The sequence below is a fragment of the Equus caballus genome, chromosome 14 (assembly GCF_041296265.1).
Source record: "Equus caballus isolate H_3958 breed thoroughbred chromosome 14, TB-T2T, whole genome shotgun sequence".
Lineage (NCBI taxonomy): Eukaryota > Metazoa > Chordata > Mammalia > Perissodactyla > Equidae > Equus > Equus caballus.
The window spans coordinates 69,835,636-69,847,777 of record NC_091697.1 but is presented as its reverse complement, the minus strand read 5'-3'; the positions used below and the strand labels follow the sequence as shown (position 1 = coordinate 69,847,777).

Sequence of the window (12,142 nt, the reverse complement as noted above, 5' to 3'; positions counted from 1 at the left end):
GTTTTCAGACCTTTTCACCAGAAAAAATGTTTAATACTTTTTTATGATCATACGCAAATTAGTTGATGATATGTTATGCCAGTCTTACCTATTCAGGACATATATAAGACAAAGTCAAAAATAATTATGGAGGGAAAAGATCAGGAGCTATACAAAGATAATTAAATTAATAAAAGTAGTCAGCATTAGAATCCATCTACTGGTATGTTGTTTTCCCTGATAGTTCTCCAAAATTACACAGTAGAAGTCCATCAGTAACAGGGGTATGGGCAACTTCATGTGTACACTAAGGTTGAACAAATAATACAGTATATTATGCTATAGATATGCTCTACATGCTATAGATAATGCAATATGGTGTGTGCTATAGATAAAGAGAGCCATATTTCTCACTGTCAAAGAAAGAAGTCACAAATAAAGAAAGGAAGAAGGCACCTGTAAGAATGGCTATATTTAACAAGACAAAACATAACAAATGTTGGAGAGAACGTGCAGAAAAGGGAACTCTCATACACTGCTGGTGGGAATACAAACTGGTACAGCTGTTATAGAAAACAGTATGGAGATTTCTCAAAAAATTAAAAGTACAAATGCCATATGATCCAGCTATCCCACTACTGGGTATTTAAAAGAACTTGAAATCAACAATTCAAAGAGATTTATGCACCCCTACATTCACTGTAGCATTTTTCACATTAGCCAAGATGTAGAAGCAATCCAAATACCCTTCAACTGATGAATGAATAAAGAAGAAGTGGTACATATAGACAATGGAATACTACTCAGCCATAAAAAAGACAAAATTCTCCCATTCGCAAGAACATGGATGGACCTTGAGGGTATGATGTTAAGCAAAATAAGCCAGAGAGAAACAAACACCATATGATTTCATTCATATGCGGAAGATAAACACATGGATAAAGAGAACAGATTAGTGGTTACCAGAGGGGAACAGGGTTGGGGGATGGACGAAAGGGATAAAGGGTCGCATACATATGGTGATGGATAAAAATTAGACTGTTGGTGGTGACCATGATGTAGTCTATACAGAAATTGAAAAACAATAAGGTACACCTGAAATTACACAATGTTATAAACCATTATGACCTCAAAAAATAATTGAAAAAAAAAAAGAAAGGAAGAAAGATAGAATAAACCCTGTGGTACTGGATGGAACTCATGATTTATATATATATATTTTTAATATATATATTATATATATACACACACACACATTTACACATACACACACACAGATTCAGAAATAAGTATAGATGTAGATGGATGCACAGGTCATAGATATACAAAAATATCCCAGCTCTGTCCACTGATAAGATGGGCATCCCAGTAGAAATAAACACACCTAGAGCCCAGATCTTAGTTTCTAATACCATTCTCCATTAAACAGAGCTTCTTGGAGAAGTGGTTGATTCTAGGTCTGGGAAAGGGAAAACAAAAGCTGAGCTTGGACCATCTTAAAGTGCTAGAAAGTAAGTTCTCACAAAAGGATAAGCATGTCAAAAGGGCCCAGGGGCCAACCTTTCATGAAAGAGCTCCCAAAGGCCCAAGAGGAACAATTTGAGCAACAAAATAAGTAACAGTAGTATTGGATTATAATCCAGAGAAATAAAATAAATATCCATGATTCCATACAGATAAAAGTAAATTGAATAAACAAATAGGAAGAAGAGAAAGCTCTTCCATGTAGAAAAATCCCAATCAATAAATATAGAAAGAATGGAGTAAACAGAAAATCACCGTTAGAACACCACAGCAATAATTGTTACAGGCAAGATACACTGACGGATGCAAAAATTAGGGGACAGAAACTTGAGGAAAAATAGGATATTTGCAGAGTCTCAAAGTAACTCCCCCTCCAAGATACTTATTAATTGCAACAGGCAAAAGAGTAATTTTTCAGTAGAAAAACCCAGCAGACACCGCCTTCACAGGGTTAATCTCAGCAGGAATAGGGCATATCACCATCATGTATCTCTGTGCTAAGAAGGGCATATCATGCTGTACTTATTCCTGCCAAAAAAGCATAACCTTATTCTTTTCTTTTTTTTTTTGAGGAAGATTAGCCCTGAGCTAACTACTGCCAATCCTCCTCTTTTTGCTGAGAAAGACTGGCCCTGAGCTAACATCCGTACCCACCTTCCTCCACTTTATATGTGGAGCACAGCATGGCTTGCCAAGCAGTACCATGTCCGCACCTGGGATCCGAACCAGCGAACCCAGGGCCGCCGGAACGGAACGTGGGAACTTAACGGCTGAACCACCGGGCCAGCCTGCATAATCTTATTCTAATCATGAAAAAACATGAATTAAACCCAAATTGAAAGACATTTCTACAAAATAAACAACCAGTACTCTTCAAAAGTATCAAGATCATGAAAAACCCAAGGAGCCATCACAAACTAGAGGAGACTAAGGTGAAATGACAATTAATGCAACATGGGACCCTAGGTTAGATCCTGAATCAGAGAAAAAGAACACTCATCAGAAAACTGGTGAATTCTGAAAGTTAATAGTGTTGTACCAACGTTCATTTCTTAATTTAGACAACTGAACTTGTTGGAAGATAATTCTCCACAGGTCTCTCACATTTCTCTCTGTCTTGTGAGTGAGGCACTAACTACCTTTTTGTTCTGGACTATCTTTTCAAAGAGGTTTGCAGGGTGAACTGCCTCTGAAGACAGAGACAAGTTCTCCCACTAGCGCAAAGGGCAGGTTTGCTTGCAAGCCACTATAATAGATTTGGGAACCCTAAACTCAGGGTTCTTCAGCCATGATGGAAACCCACTGGGGCCACAGCAACCACCTAGGCCTCTTTGTGAAACCCTCATAAGACTTGGGGTAGTAGGGGAGACCAAACGGAATCGCCACAAAGATAAAGCTCATACTAGGTACCACACCATGAGTGAAAAAATCCCTTGTCTTTGACCTAAGAATCTCATGTCTTTTGCCAGCATCCATGAAAAGTGTGGCAGGCTAACTTGTCTACTTGCAAATAAGATAAAATCTCAAACCCTTTACAGTTCATGATAGTACTATGGTTATGTACAACCACCATGTGGCTTATTGGGTGAAAGATATACAGGAACTCTCAGTACTATTTTTACAACTTTTTATTAAGTCTAAAATTATTTTAAAATTAAAAATTAAATCAATCAGTAACCAAATACCAACTCCATTCCAAGAGAAGAAAATAATAATTATAATGATGATGATGATGATGATGGCATCATCACTGCCGCTGTATAATTTGTACATATTACATTAGGTTCTCCTCTCAAAGAATGCACGATTTGTTAGGGGGTGGGAGAAATGCATGAAAGGGAGTCAAAAGGCACAAACTTCCAGTTAAAAAATAACATAATAAAATAAGTCATGGAGATGTAATGTACAGCATGATGACTATAGTTAATAATACTGTACTGTGTATCTGAAAGTTGCTAAAAGAATAGATTTTAAAAGTTCTCATCACAAGAAAAAAAAATTTTGTAACTATGTATGGTGATGGATGTCAACTAGACTTATTATGGTGATCATTTTGCAAGTATACAAATATTGAACCATTATCTTGCACACCTAAAACTAATATTAGCTATATGTCAATTATACCTCAATAAAAAAAATTCATGATTTGCTAGAGCAATGGTAATCACTGCATTTTTTCAGTGAATTCTTCTGATGGGGGGTTTGCATTAAAGACTCAATTTCAAGTACATTAAGGGTTATATATACACTTTGTTTGTTAACTACTTAAGCAACTGTGTATCATCAATTTTGTGGAGAAACTGGAACCCTCGAGCATTGCTGGTGGGAATGTAAAATGGCTGCAGGTGCTATGGAAAACAGTTTGGCAATTTCTAAAAAGATTAAACAAAGAATTATCATATGACCCAGAAATTCAACTCCTAGGTATAGACCCAAAAGAATTAAAAGCAGGAACTAGAATAGATATTTGTATACCTATGTTCACAGCAGCACTATTCACAATAGTCAAAAGGTAGAAACAAACCAAGTGTCCATCAACAAATGAATGGATAATGGATAAAAAAAAGAATGGAGAATGGATAAACAAAAGTGGTATATATGTACAATTCAGCCATAAAAAGGAATTAACAACACTAATGACATTAATGGATCCTGAAAACATTATTCTAAGTGAAATGTCAGAAACAGAAGGACAAATTTTGTAGGATCATATGAAGTATTTAGAATAGGTGAATTCATAGAAAAAGAAAGTAGAACAGAGGTTACCAGGAGCTGGAAGCAAGGGAACGGGAAGTTCTTATTTAATGGCTACAGAATTTATGTTGGCAACGATGAAAAAGTTTTGGGTATAGATAGTAGTGACAGTTACACAACATTATGAATATATTTAATGCCACTGAATTGTATACTTATAAACGGTTAAAATGAAAAATATTATGTTGTGTATATATTAAGGCAATTAAAAGAAAAAGATAAGCCTGCCAAGTAAGATGTCTACATAAACAAACAGATCAAACACATTTTTATCAGGTCAATCCCTCTAACCCTCTGCAAGATCAGGAGACTCATTCCACACCTTTTCATTTTTTTCCTTGGGTAATCCTCAAACACTTCTGCATCCTTCACTTCACTGCTTCCTCTTTCCCAACAACACTTTCACTAGGCTTAAAATAGAGAAAAACAAAAAACAAGCAAACAAACAAAAAACAGCAGAGGAAAAAAATAAATTCCTATCAATAAGATCTTCAAATTTATCTTTCAGACTGAAAAGTGAGGAGCCACCAACAGAAATGAGAAGCTGACCACAGGCAGGTAAAGGAGTTAGGAGATAAAAGCTCAACCTTAAAAAAAAAACAATAATTTAAACTGCTCATCCAAAAATAATTTAAAATAGCCAGGGACAAAGGAAAAAGAAAAGAATCTACAGATTAGAAGGCGGCAAAGAAACACCTCACTGGAAGTACTTACTATACACAATAGGAAAACAAAGGCAGTCATACTGTTGGTTTCAGTATAATTCATTATTATGTGGTACAGTAATAAAAATAGGAACACTTACTAGTCACCTGACCTTGAGAGTATAAAAGACAGTAACTATTTAAACTACAAAGTTATCTTATGTATTAAATAAAAATGTAAATGTAAAGCACTTTGTAACCTGTGACCTCTCTTTAAATTACCAAATTTTAGACTAGACTACTTCTGAATATATTCTCTCACTACATAAGCACTAACAGAACTATGAAAAATTAATTTTGGGTAAATATATTAAAGAATTAATGTGCTTTGATGTTCTTTGAAGAAGACTTCTATCTCTCAGAGAGTAATGATATAATTCTTATTTTTTGGGGGGAAAATAAATTAAACATTTACAAAACTCTAATGTGGTTTTTAAAACTGGTCACTGCTCTTTGGAGACTTAATTAAGTTTAAAAACAAAATCCCTCTTGACATATATCCTCTTTGCTCAACTTTGACTACATGATCAGCTCGCACAGTAATTTGTAAATCAGCTAGCTTCCCACATATATTATGAATGAACTACTTCAAAGAATAAACATATTTTCTAAACTAACAGGAAAGAACAAATTAACTTAATAATTTTCTCTTCGGAATATGATATTTTTTATATGCACAAGGAATCAAATTTGCAGATTATCTAAGATTTTACCCTAAAAATTATCATCAGTAATCCAGTTGATTTTAAATTTACCAAAAGTTTGTTTTTTAAGTGTTGATACCAATTCAATAATCCTAATTATTCTAAACTAACTGCCTTGGAAATTACCATTTTTCACTTTTACCTAGCAAACTCGCACACTGATTTACCCTGCTGCTCAGGCAGACCAGCCACAATAACATACATGAGACCCAGCATCAAAAAGCAAATCCCTATGCCAGGCAGGCAGTTAACAATAGATAAATTAAGCAGGAATGACTGGGAGTTGTGCTGACCTGGAAAGATCATGTCCCATTTAAGCGCACAGCCAATACTGAGCTCAGCCAACTACGTATTGCTCAGGAAGGTGGCCCCCAAGCGGCCAGATCTTCCCATTCTCACAGAAGGCAGAAACCCAGATTTTTATATAAAACATCTTGATTTTCAACTGTTAGCAACTAATTTAAAAACTGGTAGAAAACAGTTCAAAACAAAACATCTGTAAGCGGCCAGTCTGTGGCTTCTGTATTCTTAAACCCCCGCAGTCTTCCCTCCTTCCCTCTCTCATGATTTTATCCCCATCACTTTTGTCTCCAGAATATCCAAGCCTAAAGAATAATGAAAAGGTTAAGACATGAAATACAGGAGCTAAATGTTGTTAAAGGGCACAAACTTGGAACTAGAAGATGAATAAGTTCTGGAGAGCTAACGCACAAGCAGTGATTACAGTCAACAATACTGTATTATATACTGCAAAATTGCTAAGAAATTAGTTCTTAAATCTCCTCACCACAAAAAAAAAGAAATGATAATTATGTGATGATAGTGAATGCTATCAGTGGTAATCATATCGCAATATGTAAATGTCTCAAATCAACACGCTGTACACCCTAAATTTACATAATGTTATACATCAATTACATCTCGAGTTTTTTTAAAAAGGAGCTAGAGAATACTAAAGCTCAGGCATCTTGTTACTAAGCTTGAAGTAAACATACTTTAGCTTGAAAAGTATGAAAATCAGAGCTACGCTTGCAGCCTTAGCGGTTCCACTTCAACTGATGACTACATCCACTCTGCAAATAAAATCATAAGGCTTACTCAGAGAGCATGGAGCACCGAGCAAAGTCAAGTGCTTGCATGAGCTTGGGAGCCAAGTGGTCTGGAGCTGGAGACACAGCTCTGCTACCTGCTTGTTACCTCTACCTCCTGGTCATTTAAAAGCTAAGAATATCAACTCTAGAATGTCGTTATGAGAAATAAATAAAATATCATTTATAAAATACCTAGGCCTGGTAGGTAATCTCCAGATGATCAGTGCTTAATAAATGGGAGCTAAATATATTGGAATGGTTTATTACAATCCTTACAACTTTGGGGGTAAGAAAATATTGCAGAGGGAAACATTTCTCTCTCAGAGTCCATGTGCATCAGTTTGTGTGCATGCTCTCCCTGCTGTTTCCCTCCCTCAGACAGATTAAAAAATATTCTTAATTTAGACATTTTCCATTATTCTTGTGACCAATGATTTGCAAGTGGTTTCTAACTCTTGTCTACAGGCTCACAGCAATATATACAAAAGATATAAAAATATAATTAAGATGCCTAGCTTCTTTACTGGATTGAAGCCCTTCCCAGTCAAGCCTTTTACCACTGTATCATCATCCAGTTTGTATTTTTTTAATAAAATAGATACAAATTATGACAGCTAAAAGCTACCCATAAAAGTCAAACTTGGGGCCAGCCTGGCAGCGTAGTGGTTAAGTTTGCACACTCTACTTTGGTAGCCTGGGGTTTGCAGGATCCCAGGCACAGACCTAGCACCACTCATCAGCCAAGCTATGGTGGCATCCCACATAAAACAGAGGAAGATTGGCACAGATGTTAGCTAAGCGACAATCTTCCTCAAGCAAAAAGAAGAAGAATGGCAACAGATGTTAGCTCAGGGACAATCTCCCTCACCCACAAAAAAAGTCAAACTTGTCACCAACATTCAAATAGGAAAATACTTCAGCGCTGGTTGGTTGGGTTCTAGGACATGAGGCCCAAACTCTCCAGCATAGCTTATTTGGCCCTTCCCAGAGCAACCACCTCTAATCTCTGCAGCCTCATCTCTCACCACTGTCTCTTCTCTGCCAAGCCCTCCAAATACAGTATTCTCTACACCCTGTACTCCTGTACATGCTGTCCCCTCTAACAGGGACAGACTTTTCACAAAACCTGCATCGTGTAACAAATTAGTTTGGGATCTTTTAAAGAATACTCCACTCATGTTTAAGATATGTTGTATTTCTAATAAGCAAGATTCTGCTGAGAAGTTAAATTTAGTTTGCACTTCTTAAACAAAACCAATTTCTGGAACTCCTAAGGCTGCGACACTTACAGCAATATGTTTAGAGAAGTGAACAGAAAAAGTTTTTTAAGTAAAGAGCCAAATAATTGTGACATATTGATCACTCAAATCTAACAAAGCATCTTAGTTTTTAAAACTATGATAAGCATAAATGTAAAGAAGTTCACACCCAGGGAACTAATAAAACCATAACAGCCTAATGAAATAAAATATAAAGAGCCATCAATTAGTTTATATTGTATTGATAACACCTAAATATTCTCCATATTTCTAGAACTGTATTCAAACCAATTAAAACAAATAAAATGCACAACATGTCAAGGGGGAGAAGGGCTTTCAAAAGGTAGAAAATTTCACTAGAAAAAGAAAAGTGCAGAAATGTTGGAATGAATAATAATCCTAAAGCATTAATTAATGTATCTGAAAACAAGCTAAAATTCAGCAAGTCGTTTTCATTTTTTAAAAAGCAGATGAGGTTAGGGGATAGGGAGGGATGAAAAGGGAGAGCAAAGAGGACTTTTAGAGCAGTGAAAATACTCTATATGATACCATAACGGTGGATATATACTATTATAAATTTGCCCAAATTAAAAATATGCACAACATCAAGAGTGAACCCTAACATAAACTATGGACATGGAGTGTCAATGATGTATCATGTATTTCACTAACTGTAACAAATGTACCACTCTGGTGGGGGATATTGAGAATGCGAGAAGCTATGCATATCTGGGGACAGGGGGTATATGGGAAAGCTCTACTTTCCACTCAATTTTGCTGTAATCTAAAACTGCTCTAAAGAATAAAGACTATTAAAGGAGAGGAGCAGAAGAGAAAAATTTGCTAAACATAGGAGGCTAATTTTTTTTAAACTATATACAGCTTCTATAGTTAGCAGTTCTGAATAGATCAAAAATTATATGATAAAGCTAGCATAATTTAGCCCTGGATTTACGTTTGAAATACTTTTCTTTCAACATTCTTCCTTTCATCCTTTCCTTCAACATTGAGATCCCCTCATAGCATTTTCAGTCTTATCTCCTAACACCTTCCAACAACTTGTTTAAATAAATTATATTCACACATCCCTTCTGTTCAGATACAGTCCTTTCTAGACACAAATTATTGATCATCCTCAAAGGTCTATCAAGTGCCTACTATACACAGTACATTTAGAAAATATAAAAAGATCCTTACACGCAAGATCCCCTCCTCTGAGGTCTTACAATCCAGCCCTGGGAAAAGGTCAAAATGTCCTCCAAGTATTCAAGTGGTAAAGACATTCAATCAGTCTGTCCTTCTGTTCCCCTTCTTGGAATGCTTTTCTCTTGGCTGGATCCTTCTCATCTTTCAAATCTCAATATAAATGCTATCTCCAGAAATCTTCCCTGACACTATCCTGCTACTTTCTATCACGGCATATCATTCCTTTCCTTCACTGCTGTTTTTTTCCCAGTGTAATTACATGTTTGGTTGCTTATTTACTGGTTTATTATCTGTATCCAATAACAGACTGAACACTCCATACAGACACCAGTGATTAGCAAAGCATTCAATAAACACTGGTTAAATGAATGCATGGGTCTGGCGCTCAGGAGAAAGGTCTGGGCTGAAGATATTGGGGCAGAGGTGATAGCTTACCCATGAGAACTGGCAAGATCACCTGTGGGAAGTGTGTAGGGTCAGAGGAGAAGTGAAGACCTGAGGAAGCCCAACATTAACAGTTTCAGTAGAGGGGCTGGCCCCGTGCCTGAGCGGTTAAGTTCACACGCTCCGCTGCAGGCGGCCCAGTGTTTCATTGGTTTGAATCCTGGGAGCGGACATGGCACTGCTCATCAAACCACGCTGGGGCAGCGTCCCACATGCCACAACTAGAAGGACCCACAACGAAGAATATACAACTACATACCGGGGGGCTTTGGGGAGAAAAAGGAAAAAATAAAATCTTTAAAAAAAAAAAAAGAGTTTCAGTAGAACAGGCAAAGAAGAGTAGGATAGAGAACTTAGATAAATCAAAGGGAGGCCAAAGAAAGAGAGTGTTTCAAGAAGTGAGTATCAACTGCAGAATGATGCTAAGAGGTCCAGTAAAAAATGAACAGAAAAGGATCGCCTGGATTTCCTCTCATGGAGACTACCGGTGACTTTAGCGACAGTCAATTCACAGCAGTGTAGAATCTGATAAACTGCAGAGTGATTCCGAGTTGAGCAAGTAGAGGCACTATCTAATAGTTAAAACTGTGAAGGGCAACAGAGAGACAGGTGATAGATAGAGACCTTCGGTAACCAAGGGCAATGATCCTGAAGACCCGGCAGGCAGACAGAATAGTATATCTGAACAGCATGAGCTTCAAACAAGCAGGGAAAGTACTCCACACAACCCTGAAGGACACCAGCACAATGAGCTAATCCCGAAAAGGCCTTAAACAATGGGGCATACTGTGAGCGTTCAATAATGTTAGTTGTTGTTGTTATTGTTTAATAAATTGTGTCTTCATTAGACTGGAAGGGCCCCAGTGAAGGCAGAGACAAGCTCTGTTTTATCCACGGCAGCATTCCCAGGACAAAGCACGGCGCCTGGCACATTAATAGATACTCAAGAAATGTTTTTAAGTGAATTCAGAATTCTGAATACTGCAGTCTTAACTGTTGTAATAGTCTCCTTGATTGTCTCTCTCTAATACATTTTACGTTTCTTTACTGTGAGATAACCCTGGCACTTAAGCATAAAAGCGTTAACTATTCCAAGAATTAGCCATTACCCTTAACTTCTCCTATCGGACTCAAGTTTCTTGACAGCACAACTTATGTCAGCTCAGCCCATGACACGCTCAATGTCTTGCAAGAAGCAAGCCTAAATATCAGCAACCGGGATGAACGGCTTCTGTGCAACGAGTTGCCACAGCTATTTCCAGTGATTCTAAGGCCAACCAGCGCACCCCGGGGCCCCAAGCGCCGAGACGCCACAGCCAGCGCAGCGCCGGGCGGAGCCGCAGCAACCGCCTGCGCGGCAGGGGGCGCTGCAGCCGCCCGCGAAGGCCGCCGCCGGCCTGGCCCCGCCCCGCCCCGCCCGGCGGTCACCTGCAGCGACTGCACTCGGGCCTCCGCTCGGCCGGCTCCACCGGCAGCTCCCACAGCCCGTCCGCACTGGCGCCTTCCGTCTCCGCTCCCGGGGCAGCCGCCGCCGGCGCTGCGCCGCCCTCCCGCCGCTCCTCCTCCTTAGGCGTCTGAGACCTCGAGGCCCCACGCGGCTGCTCCACGGGGTCCCCGGGTGTTTGCGCCTCTTTCTGCGGCTCCATGGCAGGCGCTCAGGTCCGCTTATCCCATGGAGGCCCCGCTGCCGCCGGGGGGCGCCACACGCTGGAGAAACCGGTGCGCGCCCCAAGGCACCACGCACGCATGCCACGTACGGGGGCGGGTCTCCGAAGCCGGGCTCGAGGCCCCGCCCCGCAGCGGAGAAGGAAAGAGCTGGTTGGTCAGTACTCAGCGCGACCTTTCACCCACAACCAGGAAGAGGAGTAGGGTTTCTCTTGGGGAGCACATGAGATTAGGTAATCCTCTGTGGGACAGGTAAAGGAATTCCCTCGGAAAACACTTCAGGTAGCAAAACCGGATATACCTTCCTTAATTTCACCCTTTTAAAAGTGAAAGTGAAATGGAATCCTGCATATTCCGCCTTAAGACGGCAGTTGAAGAATTATCTATGTTGGGGCCTGCCCAGTGGCGCCGCGGTTAAGTTCGCACGTTCCCCTTCCGTTCTCCTTCCGAGGCCCTGGGTTCGCAGCTTTGGATCCAGGGTTCGGACATGGCACCACGTGGCAAGCTCAGGGCCAGTCTTCCTCAGCAAAAAGAGGATTGGCAGCAGTTAGCTCAGGGCTAATTTTCCTCAAAAAAAAAAAAACAATTAGCTGGGTGAGTGTGCACAGCAGTTGTAACAGCTGGCATACCTGCTAAGGGCCAACAAAGGAGCGGTTGTACCCACCAGATATTGGTTTCACAGCTGGTCCATTTCATGCTCTAGAAGGGCAGGGACCTGTGTCTTGTGTCTGGTACTTGTTGGTATTTCTCCTCAGCATCAAGCATACCATTTCATACTAGACACCAAATATTTGCTAAAGTTTTTAAATTGT

At 39.4% G+C, this 12,142-nt stretch overlaps 1 protein-coding gene across 2 annotated transcripts in view; it reads right to left on the bottom strand.

The window, feature by feature from the left end:
• DTWD2 (DTW domain containing 2) overlaps positions 1–11,448 on the bottom strand; it is a 231,093-nt gene extending 219,645 nt beyond the window's left edge. Inside the window, exon 1 of one of the 2 annotated variants that reach the window (XR_011425136.1) lies at positions 11,094–11,427. Coding sequence is in view for 1 of the 2 variants with exons in the window: in XM_023617829.2 (XP_023473597.1) it covers positions 11,094–11,311 (218 nt within the window). In the remaining variant the exon portion in view is untranslated. Of the gene's footprint in view, positions 1–11,093 lie in introns of both variants that reach the window. The other variant, XM_023617829.2, reaches the window with a different exon arrangement.
• Positions 11,449–12,142: the final 694 nt, after the last annotated feature.